Source organism: Mauremys mutica, chromosome 5, assembly GCF_020497125.1.
Source record: "Mauremys mutica isolate MM-2020 ecotype Southern chromosome 5, ASM2049712v1, whole genome shotgun sequence".
Lineage (NCBI taxonomy): Eukaryota > Metazoa > Chordata > Testudines > Geoemydidae > Mauremys > Mauremys mutica.
In genome coordinates this window covers 45800172-45817088 of record NC_059076.1, presented here as the reverse complement: position 1 = coordinate 45817088, position 16917 = coordinate 45800172, and the positions used below count along the sequence as shown (strand labels likewise).

Here is a 16917-nt window from a genome sequence, read left to right as displayed (position 1 = left end):
AGGTATAGTAGTATAATGGTGCAACCTACTTGGCTTGTAGGCAGCATGATGTCACTGTGGGAATGTGTCCACTAGAGCTGGAGGTGTAATTTCCAACTTGGGTAGGCATACCTGTGCTCTGATCCATCTAGTGCACTAAAATTGCAGTGTAACTGTGGTTGCATGGCTAACAGTTGTGCTTCCAGTGTGCCTAGGATTTCAGATAGGATTGTACTTGAGGTAGCTAGCGCATCCCATCGCCTGTGCAGCTGCAGCTACATTGCTACTTTGAGAGTGCTAGCTTGATCAGAGATAGCACAGGTATGTTTACTTGAGCTGGAAATTGCACGTTCCAGCTCCAGTGTACAAACACTGCCACACGGACTCACTGGTTCTCAAACCTCATTCCGCCGCACTTGATTTCTCTCCCCTCCACAGTCAGTGTAGACCAGCAAGATTTTAATCTATACCCATCTATAAAACAGCCCTTTTAAGAGAGTTTCTTACCTTGGAAAATAAAATCATTTCAAAATATTTAAAATTATCATCTTTTCTCCCTTGTCTTTCCTTTTGTCCAATCCAGTAATAATTAATAAATAACAACGATATAGCTCTGTAAAAATCAGCAATAAAAGGAAGTAGGAGAAGCATAATTTCTATTTAAAAAATAATGTAAGAAGAAAGTTAGTCTTATCCATTTCTCATAGATTTTAAATTTTGTAAGGCAGTCATGGAGCTTTTCTATTCAGAGTAAACTATAACTTAATGGGCCTGTGTTCCTTCTTTGTTATCTGTTGGCAAAATCAAGAGCTTCTAGGCATTTTCACTGGACAAGTGGTAACAGCAAATACTTTAACTTCAAAACACTAGTTTGTGTAAGAACTTTTTGAAGTAGCAGTCCAAATTACATAGGATAAAAGAAGAAAAGCTAATAGTTAACAGCAACCCTTGCATTTAAATTATATTAAGCGGAAAACCCTTTCCCTCACTAAGAGGAAAATCCTTGTCACCCAATTCCAATCTCAGCTAAATGGGATCTGTATATGTGACTTTCATAGAGATAAGGGAACAGAATTCTTCCTCCCAACCACCAGAACATCTATAACGCTACTCCAGGGTTTCTACTACAGGTATTTACATAGTATTTTGTTCAGTGGAGCCATTTATTTTGCACTTTGCCAGAAATGGCAAACCTGAGGGAAGTCAGGGATCGTAAAAGGGCTTCGTCACCTTCCATCCTTATTGCCTGTAGGTGAAATTCTGTTTAAGTTCAGTAAAGTTTCAACCTTTTGGCTAATTTCTAAATAGAACTACGTCTCCTTTCATTGGTTCCTGTCTTCAGCAGTATATCTCCTCCTCCCTCTGCTGGCTCTGCAGCAGCTGATAACTAAAATTAACTATTCCCAAAAAAGTAGATGTACAAACAGATCCATGCATGGACCAGCACTACATACTGTGACATTAGAACAAAACCAAATTAATTTTAAAATCCTCCAGTCCACGTGATAGAGGTCTGCTTTGCAGCAGAAGTTGTAGCTGCAGAATGCTGTATTGCTAGTAACAGAAGTCCTGCGCAGTTGTTAATATTACAGTTTGGTAGCAGCCTGTTTGGTTTGATAGCCAGCTGGTGGAGAAGGCTAATTTCAAGGATGAGTTCTGCCTACTGTCATTTAGTAGGTTTCAGAGTGGTAGCCATGTTAGTCTATCAGCAAAAACAATGAGGAGTCCTTGTGGCACCTTAGACACTCCTTGTTTTTGTCATTTAGTAGTTAGCATGTTTGTGTAGTACTGCCCTCTTCTGAATGGAATGTCTTGCTCAAGTGTGATTATGTTGCTCTAGAGCAGGGGTTCTCAACCTTTTTCATTCTGAGCCGCCCCTCCACCCCCCAACATGCTATAAAAACTCCACAGCCCACCGGTGCCCAACTAATTTTCTGCTTATAAAAGTCAGGGCCGGTGTTAAGGGCAAGCAGTGCAATTGCCTGTGGCCTCCAAAAAGCTAAGTTGCTCAGGCTTTGGCCTCAGCCCCCAGTGGCAGGGCTCAGAGGCCCAAGCTTCAGCTCCATGCAGCGGGGCTTCAGCTTTCTGCCTAGGCCACAGTGAGTCTAACACTGGCCCTGCTTGGCAACCTGCCTGAAACCTGTTTGAGGCCCCCTAGGGAGCCCCGGATCCCTGGTTGAGAACCACTATTCTATAGAATATCTGGTCAAAAACTGGAATTTCCATCTATGGAGAAATTTCAATATTTCAAAATTTGATATTTTCCCAAATTGAGACAAAAACTTGAATACTAGAATTTTTGGCAGAACAGACAGTCCAACCAGAGGGGAGATCATGGTGCATAATGGGAGTCCAGCCAATGAGTCTGGCGCATAGACGGAAATGGGGGCATAAGGCGCCCAAGCTTCAACTTCTAGGAAGCACTGTGGCAGTTCAGTTGACCACAAAATAACATCGAACTGACCCAAAAGGAAATGTTTCTCTTCAAAGATTCAGATTTTTCAGATTCAACTCAGGTTGACCTGATGCCAAATGAAATATTTAGTTTAAATTTTCTCAACAGAAAATTAATATTTTTGGCAAGAATCAAAAAACTCCCACAGATAATTTCAATTAGAAATGACATTTTCAACTGAAATTTATTTGAGGGAAAATTCCTGACCTGCTCTACCCTAGTGGCTAACACACAAAGTGTATAAAAAAAGCCTTAATAATAACCGCCATCAGTTGAACGTCTCTTGGACACAAGTGATAGAGGGTTGTGTTTTTTGGAGCCAAAGTCAAGCAAGCGAAGACTTCCTTGAGTAAGGACCACCACTTAGAAATGCTTCTTAGAGGAAAGCAGTTCAAACTTAGTCCATTCCAGTGTGTTTTACTCTGACAAGAGAACATGGCTGTGGACTGTTTTAAAGCGATTTGGGGGGAGTTGTTTTGTTTTTGTTTTTTTTGCAGTAAGTTACAGATTTGAGTTTCTCAAAATGTAAAATGGGGTGTAATTATTATCCAGCTATAGTCAACTCAGTATTTAAAGAGAAATTGTAATGTTTTACACCTGGAACAGCTATGAGTGGAAATGAGCTGAATTAGCAGCACTGATTACTAAATATTTTCAAAGGAAATAACTAATGAAACCAGCAGTCCAGCAAACTCCTTCATAAACAAACACTATAAGAGCAAAATAGACACAAGTGGTTCTAAAGAAATATTTTAAATCAAGCTCACAGGATGTGTGTAATAAGTTTTTTTTTCAGAAAACTGATACTTAAGGATGTTGCACAATATTTTTATTTTCACTAAGCCTCATGTAACAAAAAAAGGAAATGCAGACATAATCCTTTCCTCCTCCTTTGTCTCTGTTTTCAAACGTCTTCCCTTAAACAGAAACTGGATTAGAGAATTAGGGAAAAACACTGAAAGAGAATCAAATTATTCCAGAAGCTGGTTTTCACAAGAGACCAGTATATACCACAATGCAACTATTCTTACCTTGTCTATCATATCCGGTCGGTTTGTAGCTGCCAAAATTGTCACGTCCTTTAACTGTTCTATCCCATCCATTTCTGTTAACAGCTGAGCCAAGACACGGTCTGCTACGTTCCCAGCACCTGAAGACCTGATTAACAAAAATGCCACAGCATTAGTTTTCCCTTCCCAGATAATTATCAAATGAGAAAGGGTTTACGCTTCTGTAAAACCATTAAAAAAAAAAACGAAAAAAACCCCTTTTCAACTTTATAGAATAGCTTTCTGATTTTTCACTTTCATCTTCAGTAGTTGAGGGAAAAAATAACATAAATCATGTAAACTAGTTAAGGCTATATTCCAGAATTAGCCCTTCAAAAGATTTCTCAGTATTCATAAAAATATCTGGGCTTGTCACTTACTACCTTGCCACAGCGGACTGGACAAGGTTTTCACACAATATAAATAGTCTGGTGTAAATACTTCTAAGGTGGGAATAGCTGGATTCACATGGCTTCCTAACTAAACAGACAATACCTCTCAGTTCCTACCACTACCCAGGTGATTACTTATGCCACCCCATGCAGTACAAAGTACAAGTACTTATGCATTTTGCAGTGTCCCACTATATTTTCACTTCTTCAATCTACATCAAATGAGACCAATTTGAGTGCTAGCCAGCTAACTCAAAAGCATTTCCTGCCTTTACAATTCATCCATCTGTTTCTCCAGGAGAAGAGAAGAGAAAAGAAGGAAAGAAAGATACAAATGTCAAGTTTTGAAATCCCAAAAACATTAAACCCCAAAACAGAGGCATAAAATATTTTATGCATTTGAAGAAGTTTGGGAACTGATTCTAGTCACACTAAAATCAATGGCAAAACTCTTAAATACACATGAAAGAAATGTTAAGAAAAAAGGAATTTGGTATTTTCTTTACAGCTTCTATTTTTTTTAAGCTAACTACAATACACTCGGGTTAACTCACAGTACAATCAGTGAACTGCCTTCTGCCCAAGTAAATGTATGTACATAGAAGAGAAAGATGTTGCAACAAACTGTATGGTTACTTAAATCCCACTTACAAAACCTTTCTGAAATGTTATGCTTTGGTCTGATGACATCATCAATACTAGGTAAAATTATTAATTCAGCATGAAATATACTTTATTTCAAAAATGTTATAAGAACTAGGGGCATGTTGTTTTATCAAAAAATACTAAGATGGAAAACCTAGTAAATATTAGGGCCATATATACATACATATTTTGTGTGTGTAAGTGTGAGTGAGAGAGAGAGAGAAGGAAGAAGCTTAATATCAAAGCCAACAGATCATCTTTGCATATAATGAAAATATAATACAATGAGAGATGTAAGAGGTAAACTAAACAAGTGTTTAGTTCTCTCTCCTGAAAGAAGAGAAATGGAAAAGTCAGCATCTATAACAGTATCTGAAACAAAATCAGAATAAAGGTTCAGTTATTATTAAAATGTGTTTTTAAAAATCCCTAATATGTCTGAATGGAAGCAAAGCTGTGCCTACAAATTCACAGGCTTGGGACCAGACGCTGAACTCTTGATTTTCTGAGATGGGTGAGATTTTTCTATTGAGCAAGCCAAAATACTGGGTCTCCTGAAGGCAAAGACAAATCAGCAGCTTATTCCAAAAGCTCCCTCTACTGAACAACTTCTGCAAGTAGAGTTGAGAAGTTTAATCAGGTGGGGGAGGAAAGGGTGGGGAGTAAAGCCAAACAGTGTTAAGACTAAAATTTTACTGACCCCAAATAACAGAATTTAAATCACAGAATTAAGGCCTGCTCCTTACACAGGGTAAAACTCAGACTGTCATCAAATAGGATTTGCCCACCAAAGATGTAAAAGACACAGTAAATCATCCAGGATCAGCCCCCTTGCCATATCAGGATTGCTCCCTACAGACTACTCACATTTCTTCAAAACTTCGTGCCACTTCATCTCCCTGTACTTAAAGGGACAGTTTCCAATATATTTTTAAAAATGTTATTCTCCATTATTTATATCTTCCTCCTAGTGACGCTCATTTTATCCTCCTTTCTTTGGTAAGTCTCTCTTTTGTCCCCGGCACCACTTATATCGCTAAAGGAGCCTTATCATTACAACAATTTAAAAAAAATATTTAAAATAACTAGATTGTGTGTGTGCACGCACGCACGCGCACACACGCAAATAAATAATATTTGTTGGCCATATTGTAATTTAACATGAAAAAAATCATACCAGATTTTAAGATACAATAAAACTTTTAATTTCTGCATGTCCTTATTTTTTTGCAACCTTATGCTGCATGCGTACTAATGCACCACCACTGCTGATGCAATATACATTTGAGAACAGTACTTGATAAATCCTTTAGAGTCAGAGAGATCATAACTCACAGAATAGTTATTGCTATTGCTGTTTCTGTAATTTTCAAGGGAAAAATAATAGATTTTTAACTTATTGTTGATATTCAGAATCTGGAAGACATCTCCTTCCTGGTTTAATAAATGTTGCCTAACACAATAACGGGGTGGGCCAAGGGGATTGTTACGAAATATTAGAGAAGGGACTTTGTTTGTTAGTCAGCTTTTTTGTTGTGCTGCAGCAGTGTTAAAAATTCCCCAGTGAAATGAGTGCATTTCTAACATACCCAGAGATCACAGCCCTATCAATTTTAAAGGAGTGGAATGTGATAAAATACTACAGTTGTTTGCAGAAGGTTAGTACATACTCTTCATAGGAAACAGATCTTTAAAATACATTAGCGTCACTTTTGTAAAATAACCTAATCTTAATAACAACACCACCCCCCCCCCGCCGCCTGAAAAGACTTATACATGGGCTTAACATCTCACCCTTGGGTTTACTCAGAGACATACAATTAGGCATGAAAGTCTCTAACATCAGAGCCTAAATGAAAACTGCACATGAAAACGCTCTGAAACCAGAAGTCACCGGGAGAGGGGGCCAATTTTGGGGGTTTAAAAAATAGCAGGAATATGTGTTTATTGGGGGGGGGGCGCATTGTATCCCTCCTGATATGAACATCTATGTTGCAAGTCTCAGCATGGAGACAATGTTTATCCAAGTATAAAAATTATGTACAGGGTGGACTTGGAAAGTAACTGAACAGCATCTAAATTAATCTCATTGATGGCAAAATCCCCAAATGTTTCCAAAGAGTGAAAAGAAAAGTTAAATTACAAACTACACACTATGTGTACATAAGGCTTAAGAATATACTCTCCCCACTCCCACAATACCGTACACCAGGCCGGCACAACATGTGGCCCGCGGGCAAGCGACGAGGTGGGGTTGCTGGGTTCACCCCCTGCCTCTGTCTGTGTCTGTGTGTGTGCATGCGCGCCTCACAGCCCCGAGCGCGCTGCGCTCCAACCGCCCTAATGGCCAAAACCGCACGTGTCTCCGTCTCCCACTCCCCCCACCTGGCGTACAGCGAGTGCGTCACTTCTGGGGCCCGCTGAGGTGGGAAGCGCTGGGCATGAGGCAGAGCCAGTAAGTGCTGAGCAAGGGGAGGGGCGCCTGACCTCGAGCCGCAGCTCGGGGGGGACTGGGCTGAGACCCCCCCCAACCCCCCCGTCAGTTGGGGGCTACTGTGCTGGTTGGTCCCAGGGCAGCCTCCGTAGTGATCGGGGGGGGGGGGGTTGAACTGTCTGCAGGCAGCCAGGAAATCCCCGGGTGAGGGTGGGTGGGTGTGTGTGTGTGTGTCACCTGCCCTGCCCCGACTGCTGCCCCCTTCCCTGGTCCAGGGACCTCCCCCGCCCACACCCCAGCTCCCTGCGGCCCCTGTGTTTGGGTGTTGGACAGTCACATCCAATACCTTCACACTGCCCTCCTTTCCCCTCCCCTTAGTTCATAGCCCCAGAAAATCCCTTCAAACTGTCCACCTTTTCCCCCTCCCCTTATTTCATGGGGGGGATGATTCTTAAAAAAAATAATAATAATAATTTAAAAAATTGTTTGCTTTAATTGACAAATTCTTAATAAAGTATCTTTTCCCCCCACCACACACCTTCCTTTTCGGCCCACAGCTGTTTCAGCGGGGTGGTGCTAGAGAAGGAGGGTTTGTTTCTGCAGGGTGGGTGGCATGGGAGGGTGTGTGTGGGGGGGTGTTCCGCGGGGCCAGGCAGCACTGAGGCAGGGGATGTGTTTCAGGGGGGAGGGGGCTGGACAATGCTAGGGGGGTGTTTCGGCGGGGCCGGGGGCGGTTGGCCCTCAGCTGTTTTCTTTGGAGTAATATGGCCCTCGCCGCTTTACAAGTTTTTTGATACCATCAAGCTTTACAAGTTGTGCAGGCCTGCTGTACGCTAATCCAACAGCATGAACTCCTACATCCATGCAGAGCCCCACTGAAGTCAATGGTATTTGGTACCAGACCAACAGCCCAAGATGGCAAATCCAAATGAAGAAATGTGGTATTTTCTTATTATTTGGCATCAGATAGGAAATATGCTACAGGCAGAAGAAAAATATTGTATGGTAAAGACAGGTGGCTGAAAAAAATTAATAAAATATCTGAAAATAACATGCCTGATACACAGACAACTGCCCTGAATTTGCATGTATTTACTCATTGAACTAGATAGTCATATTGCGCACCATATTTAGCCTGTATTCTACAGTAAATAAACGCTTTTGGCTTAACAGGATATCCTATAAAAATGCAGACAGGCATACATTTATAGCTAGAGATTTCTTCACCAGCTGCTCCAGAACTGCGTCATCACCATGTGCTCCGAGGAGCTCCAATGCTGCTTAAACCGTTAATCTGAAGGGTGACATACAAGTATGCATTTTTCCATTTTCCCATGATTTCCCAGCAAGGGTTTCAAATTAATGCAGGCAATGCTCATTAAGGCTGCCTGGACTTCTGATACATGCGGCAGTCAGAAAAAGAATTATGATTAGCCCTCCAATCCTACTTACACATTGCCAAAACCAACGGCCAGTCAAGCAGACTGCCCCCTCCCCCCACCAGACTTCCACACATTGATTTCATCATCACAACTACACAGAAACAGTCCTCAAAAGGCACGTACTGGTACAGACTCATTTCCTGTCAACAAACTGATTGAGAATGAAGGCAGTCAAAATTAAGAGTTTGAGAGAGAGTGCACGCGTGCCTTACCCTCACCACAAATTCCCAGAACTCTAAACTAAAAAAGGGGGTAAGAGAAATCTGGCAGCTTCATTACTGCCTGAGAATTTTAAATCATTTGTAATGTTGGGAAAATAAAATGACAGTTCTTTTTAAATATATGAAATAGGATTAATGTTTGTACAGTGCTCTGAAAAATGTAAAGCAGTAGCTAAGTATTAAGCATTACTATCAGTTTGCATGTCATTCTTTCTGTGTATGGATTAATTTTTTTGTCAAAAATTCTTTAACCCACTTTCTACACATTTACAATAATATCTTACAGCATAGTACTTATTTTTTTTAAATAATTTGGAGCCAGATATTGCCACCCTTACTCCCACTGAAGTGTAAATAACTCTGCAGGTAGCCCATTGGTTTCAGAGAGCATGAATATGCATGTCTTTACTCATAACATGAATTCCAAAGTATGCCAGGTGAAACTACACCTCTACCCCCCTATAACGCAGTCGTGGAGAGCCAAAAATCCCTACTGTGTTATAGCTGAAACCCCGTTATATCAGGGTAGAGGCAGCAGGGCTCCGGTGGTGATTTAAAGAGCTCCGGGCTCCAGCCGCTGCGGGGAGCCCCAGGCCCTTTAAATCACTGGTGGAGCCCCGCTGCCGCAGCCACGGGATAGCGGCGGCAGGGCTCCAGTGGGACTTAAAGGGCCCAGGGCTCCCCACAGCAGCCGGAGCCCCGGACCCTTTAAAGCGCCGCTGGAGCCCCGCTGCTACCGCGCTATATGTGAACCCGTGTTATATCGGGTCGCGTTATAGCGGGGTAGAGGTGTATTTATATATTAATGGCACTATTTAGTGTAAGACAGACAGACTCTAGGCCTCAATAGTAGTGAAAAATCCATTTCCCATGTACATTCTGAAGTGAGAGATTCCTAGAATATAGATGTATTTTATATTGCATCAAGGTCTTAAAATTAACCACTGCTATCTGATCGACAACCAAAGCAGCACATATGCTGCTCAACATATGGGATTCTGTGACAGGGTGCACTGGCACTACTGGTACCATGACAAACAAGGGGTTAACCTCCGTTCACCTTCCTCCTCCCAGCTCCTGGAGTCTCATCCAATGCCCGTTTAAATTAGTGGGAGTCTGATTTCAATGGGTGTTGCATGTGGCCATCTTTGCACAGATGCCCAAAGAAAGAGCTGTAAGAGTGGTTGCTTGGGTGAAGGTGGGAAGGAAAGAAATGCATTTGGGATGGTAGGGCTCCATACCCAGCATCAGATAAGTGAGGTGAGCCTCAAGCTGAGGAGTTTACTCTATGTGATAGGGTATGTGCAGGTGATGCCCAAAACCATGGTTTAAAATAAATTTAACATCCCTGTTATATTTATAAGCACTACCTTTGGGGAAAAAGAAGGTTGCTGACACCAACATTTCCCCACCACCACCACTGCCAAGATATTGCAGGCTGTACTTGTTTGGCACATCTAGCCCATTGTACAGCACCATGTACATATGGCATTATAGCGTGTACGTGATATGCGTATTATTTATCTCCCTCTCAAATAAATAGACATTCACTTCCAAGGCTAAATAACTAGTTTTTAAAAAAGGAAGCCATTTTTGAGATAATCATCTATTTATTTTTTCACTTCTTAAACTTAAAGCTGAACAGATTTTTTTAAATTTAAAAAGCAATATCCCTCCAAAATGAGATGTTAAAGATTCAGCTCATGAATGAAATTTGTAAACAAGCATTCATAATGAAAACACAGACAGACCCTTAGTCCTAGAGGTGTTTGCAGGATTGATGTAAAAATGAGTAGTTTTGCAGAATACAGCATGTATCATTTTGACTCAAACTTATTGAAGCCCTGATCCTGAAATTGATCAGGTTCAGCAGTTTGCCTGCACAGAACTCTGTCGACTTCAATGGGGCTTGGTGCAGGAGCCCTGAACAAAGTCAAGTTGCAGAATCAGGACTGTAATGTAGTAGATAAGAAGGCGGAAGACAAGGATTGCTCAATGAAAGTAAATTCTAAGAAATCAAAAGAAAGCTTCACCAGTGTCTTTTGAATTAACTGCTTAAAAATCAACCCAAGAACCTACTTATTCCCTCAAAATCATGCTTTAAAGCACCTAAAGAAGATACCTGTAAGAATGATGAAGTTCCTGTTTCCTCTTATCTGGTTTAAATACAGTATCCTGAAGCTGCCACATAACTTGAAGGCCAAACTCTACTACATTTTTTTAAAATCAGTAAGAGGACTATATCATGCTTAACTGATTTCAGCAACAGCGACTCTGCTGTTCGACTTTCCAGAAAAATGACTGAACAATGACTGCTTACTATTCTGCATACTAAGGGCCAATGCTGCTCCCACAGAAGACAGTGCTGCAACTGACTTCAACGAAAACAGATTTAGGGTCACAGTAAATTATATGTGCAGTAGACTGATAATAGAAAGCATAACACCACTCACGTGACAAAAAAGTAAATCCGAAAAGAAAAAAAACAATGGTTAAGTAGTAGCAAAATAAATACCACCACCTAGCATTTATAAGATGTTTATTATACAAACATTAACAAATTAACCCTCATAATAAAACCATGAGGTAGATACATATTTCTGTGCCCATTTTACAGGTGGTGGGAGAATTTAAGTGTCTGTGTCAGAAAGGAGATTAGAAGTCAGCAGTTCCTGGTCTTGGATCTGTGTTCAGACCCACAGATGACACCTCTCTGACAAATCAAATGAGGTTTAAAAGACTAATCTGAATTCACAAACCATGGGTCTAATCCTTCTCACTTTACTCACATGAACAGTCCTACTGAAGATAATGAGGTTTAAGAGACTAATCTGAATTCACAAACCATGGGCCTAATCCTTCTCGCTTTGTTCACATGAATAGTCCTACTGAAGATAATAGGGATAAACTGAGCAGGGTTTGGCCAAATGAGTACGGAGCATCACAAAGTCAGCCTTTTGGAAGGAGAGGAGGCTGGCAACCCAATGGACACCCAGGATATTGCAGAACAGTGTAAGGGCACTCCAGGAGAACCCCCTACTCTGACAAGATGTACCATGGAACTTAATGTTTATGCAGAGCAAGCATGTTGAGGAGTAATCTCTACATGGGAATCATCACTGAGATTTCTATGGGAAAAGTTTCCCACGTTTTTTCATGGTGGGGGTGGGAGGGAGACAATGTGGCCCCTTGTATGTACCATATAATATTAGACAAGACCTACATACAGGTCTAGTTGTTTTTGGTTTTTTTTGTTTGTTTGTTTTAACCAAAAAAGTTATAATAAAAATCGAAAGGTATGAGCTTTAAAAATCTTCCAGTAAAAGTAGTAATTTGAGATTCTGTCATTTCCAGGAACTGTAAAGGAAATAATTTAACATTGAAACAAATGTAAAACTCATTGACATAACAAAATAGATGGTATCAAAAAATTTATATCTGCTCAAGCAGATCAGGATCCTGAACTTCTCTATAAGTAAAGGGTTCCTGAAATACCAAAGCCCCCTGCCAGAACACTCCCATACAAAAATCACTCCACTCACATAGTCTGAAAGATTTTATTGAGTCTGACATTTCTGTCAGGGCTTTGTAGGGGTAAACTGTCAGCAAGAAGCACCTGCCAAGTCAGTCTTTTCAGTCCAACTGCCATGATCGTAATTAACTGTCACACTGTTTTATTTCCTTCCCTCACAAATGTTGATGAAATATGGCTTTGGCAGTTCCATGTTTTCCACAGGATTAAAAGAAAATTCTACTCCAATAGCATTAGCAGCTAATAATAAATAAATAATAATGGCAATATCTTCCCAGAGAACAGTAATTTTTCACAATGAAAATGAAGGTATTTGCCAAGAAAAATGGCTTTTAAAATGGATAAGACCCTTATTTTACAGTTGAGCCTTTTTTCTTAAACACTGATACGACTTCAAGAAACATCTCTAGATCTTGAGTAAAATTACTGGCCTTGCACACATAGGTCATCACATTCATGCAAGCAATACAGTATGGTTATAACTGACACTTCTGTTTCCTGTAGCACCTTTCATTCAAGGATTTCAACATAATTTACATGTATCCATTCATTATCCCTTCAAGGTAAACATTACTACCATTTTAAAAATGGGGAAACTGTGCTACAGAGATGTTAAGTGATCCCGACACACACACACACACAGCAGACCAGGTATCCCACAAAGCAGATGGACAGCAAAAATGTGTGTCATTATTACCGAAACACTGATTATCTTTTAGAAATATTGAGCCAAACTCATATCTGGCACATGCAGGCACAACTCCACTCAAGTTTGTCAATTAGGCCAACAGTGAAGTCAGACCACTGTTTATATATTAATGTGATGGACTTTATAGAAAAGCCTATAAATGATAGTTTGTAAAGTTAATTGCAAGTTAAGCTATTTCAAATTTTGGCCAATCAAAAAATAGTGTATGGCAAGTGTTAAAATAAGAAATCTTCCTTCAAAGCAGGGAATTGCTTTGGCTGTAGTGGTGATGACACAAAGCTACAAAGGAGGATCATAACTCTAACCCTTCTCCTGCTCACCCACTGCACCCTATGTTTGGACACTACTTGCCATATGTTTTCCACCCAACTATACTCAGGCAGTACCCACTGTAATGCATCCTTGTCCTCCCCCTCTCCCATGACTGCAGACCATTCAAAAGGAGAGAACCTGGGCAAGTCATGTAATCCATGACTTGGGTTAAATTTTTGGCTTCATGAACGTCTGTGTACATATGCATCTTCTCCATTTATGCCAACCTCTCATCAGTTACTTGGAGGAGTTAGACAGGAAAAGAGGAAGGAAACCATGCATTAGAGTCTGTTTGAAACGAGGTTGTAGAAGGATACGATCATGAAAAATAAAAAGGCCTTGCAAAAATGCATGTTACTCTTCAGAATTTAACTTACCAAGGAAAGGGAAGTCAGAGTTACACTCTCCCTAATTCAATGTTGTGTTTCAATTTCTGAGAGTTCTCCCACCTGCGCAGGCCCACACTGCTCAATGAGCTGGTACAGAATGGGTCCTGTGAGCTGTTCTCCACTGGCTCAGTTTGCTCTCATATTCGAGCAGCCAGAGCTCCCTCTCATTATGGGCTGCTAACCTTCCCTCCATCCATTCTCCTCCTAGTGAGAAATAGTGTAAGAGCCCTGCAATCACTCGCTCTCTCCTGCACCCCCCACCCCAATGTGGGGAAGGGAAAGTGGAAAGAGCACCTGGCAGTCAGTCACTCCTCCTGTTCCTGGACAGAAGCTGTCTTGCCTATGCTTGCTCTCTCTCAGAGACTGTGAACAATTTTGCCTCTTGTTTCCCTGGCCTGGAGAAGACGACCGTGCTCCCTACAGCCTTCCTATGCCCCAGAGAGATCTGGGAACCAGATTTCTCCCAGCACTCCTCTCTCTGCCTGGACTTTTCTCCCCACCTCAGCTCAACCACAAAAGATATTATAAGGACAATGAGTTAAGAAATAAGAGACATATACAGGATTGATTTTGCTGGGAGCAGAGCAGAGGGAAATATACAGCATGGATTTGGTGGGGGGACCATGGGGGGGAAGATACCAAATGCATTTTGCAGGGAGGGAGAAAACAGACTGGATTGGGGTGTGTTTGTATCTTGGCGGGGGGGGGGGGGCAGTTCACTAAGTGTGGTATGGGGAAAAGAGTGGATTGCAGTGGTGTGTGATTGGGAAGAAAGCTACTGAAGTGAGGTGGTGCTTAGTGGAAATATATGCATGTGAAAGAGGAGTGGGTATGGGTCAAGATGATATGTTTGGGGAGAAGGAGAAAGTACATGAGAAGAGACAAAACATTCATTCTAAGGGGCTGAGGGCAGAAAAAGAAAAGGGAAGGACAGAGAACAGATCAGAAAGGGAAAGTAACGTGACAGCATGAGGAAGGAAAGGGAGATTAGGAATAGGGAGGAGGAGAATTGCCAGGGAATACAAGAAAGACTGAGGGAAAGGTAAGGGAAAGAACACCATGTACAGAAAAAAGTTTAATTCTAAAAGTTACATTAAAATATGAAACCTATTATGTCTCTGTGTACATAGCACTATATACACATGCACACTTACAGAAACTATCCTTTTTAAGAATTACTTTGGAGCTGTATACACAAAGGCAATAGCTGATTCCTGCAGAGCAAAGTTTTTGCCTTTGAAATGATCCCAACTACATCAAATAGTTAGAATTTCCTGCAGGAGGATACCCACAGACCTCCCTCCAACGGATCAACCCCAAACACATACACATTGAATTCATAATTATTTAGGTGATTGGCCAAAAGATATTACCCAGACCATTTATATCTCCTTGTCTACTCATGACAGTAGTTGCATGTGTATTGAGGGGAGGCTATAAACCTTGTTCTCCCATCTGTGCTGCAAATGCCTAGGCACAACAGGAAGATGCTAACACTTAGAATTCTGTTATTCTGTCTGCACTGCAGCTGTCTTAAAAGAAGAAACCTGATGCATAGTACATTTTCCATTTCCTTTCATTCCATTTCCTCAGCATTTCTCCTTCTGTGCATTCCTGAAAGTTAATCAAGTTGAAAACTGTAATCAATCATGTCTACCATGGAAGCAACTAAAGTTTAATCTGGAAGTACTACAGACTAGAATGTGAATAACGAGTCTGGATTTCACTTTTAGAGCCATGCATTATATCAATATTTAAATACAATGCCAATGTACTTCCAGCTGGATTATAAACTAAGCCTAAAATATTTAATTGGTTCTAAATACAATTAGGTCTCCTTTTTCTTCCAAAAGAAATACATTTATAAGAACTAAGGCCCTGAACCTGCAAGCACTAAAGCACATGCTTAACTTTCACATGCGAGTAGTCCCACTGAAGTCAGTTAAACTACTCATGGGCTAAATGATTATCGGGTCAAGGCCTAGGAGTCCAATCCACTCATGTCAAAAATACTCCTACTGCCTTCAAGAGAAAGGGGAGCTCAAATTACAGAATTAAAAATATGCAGTCTGCTAAAATTAGAAGTGAAATTTACAGATAGAGTATTTAAAACTATTTAAGACATGGCATATATGATAGAGTATTTATGCTAGACAAGAGCCTTTAGCAGTTAACTTTACTGAGTACATAGAGGTGTCAGACATTCATTAAAATTTAAACAGCATGTGGATAGTGCAGCTTGTAAATATTGCTATTCCAAAGTAAACTCTTGGCCTGTTTTCTGCAGTTATTTAAATAAAAAAAAAAAAACTTTAGCCCTTTACAAATCCTCATTAGGCCTGGAACCTTCCTTCTGCTAGAAATCTGGTTCAGAGGAGCCAACCTATTTCTCCAGCCACTCTTTCTAAATTGAAGCTAACAGCCAGAAATTCAAAGGCCCTGATTTTCCACAGCATCCGAATGCAGCTCAGATGTGCTGGAGAATGGCAGTGGCAGTGAATCAGTTGAGGTTCTCCCGATTCAGGGCTACCCACTCCCAGGGTAAGCTAAAGCAAGAGAGGTCCTGCTGCAACTTACGCTGCTGGCAGAACATCCCTTACAACAGCAGAGGTTCAAGTGCAGTTGAGCTCTGCTCTTCCACACCTCCTCTCCCCTCCACTACCAGGCTTCCTCCCATCCTTTTACGCCAGTAATGTGACATGGGGGCAGATGAGGGGGTCTGTGCCATCTCCAGCAACTGTGTGCTAGTGGACATTCACCCTACACAGGAAGACTTCTCTGCTGGGAACCTTTTACCTATTTTAGGGCACTTTGCCCTGCGCACATCCAGCTCACACATTTTAAGAACAGAAGGTAGCATTTTGAGCTGACCTCTTGCATAATACAGGCCATAGATTTCACCCAGGGACTTATGCTTTAGCACAAACAAAAATGATTGGGCTTGCAGGTCTTTCAGAAAGACAGCCAATTTTGGTTTAAAGACAGAAGATTTACACAGCCCTGGTTATTAAACCAGAGATGCCACACACTGTAAACAGAAGATTCTATTCCTCCAGGAATTCCTTCAAACCTGGATGCCTAAATTTAGGATTCTAAACCCATATTTTGGCATTTCAATAGTGTGTGGTTTTATAGATGCTGAGCAACCCAAGCTCCCATTGAAATATATAGGTTTGAAAACTGTGGTTTATAAATTTATAGATTTATCTTCCCACCATGGTTTAGTCATTTTAATGTAGTTTATGCACAGAGGAGAGGGGGGAAAAAACATGTCCCCCCAAATATCATTGCTATATTACTCCTTGGATGGGCTGCTATTTAGGAAGTACCGAGGTCTCCTTCTCCTCATCACCCCACC

At 41.0% G+C, this 16917-nt stretch overlaps 1 protein-coding gene across 5 annotated transcripts in view; it reads right to left on the bottom strand.

Annotated features, from left to right (window-relative positions):
* The window catches only part of SPATA5 (spermatogenesis associated 5), a 314315-nt gene that overhangs the window by 190962 nt on the left and 106436 nt on the right, over positions 1-16917 (bottom strand). For all 5 annotated transcript variants that reach the window (XM_045018603.1, XM_045018604.1, XM_045018601.1 and 2 more), the window contains exon 14: positions 3466-3592. In XM_045018603.1, the coding sequence (XP_044874538.1) occupies positions 3466-3592 (127 nt within the window). The remainder of the gene's footprint in view (positions 1-3465; positions 3593-16917) is intronic.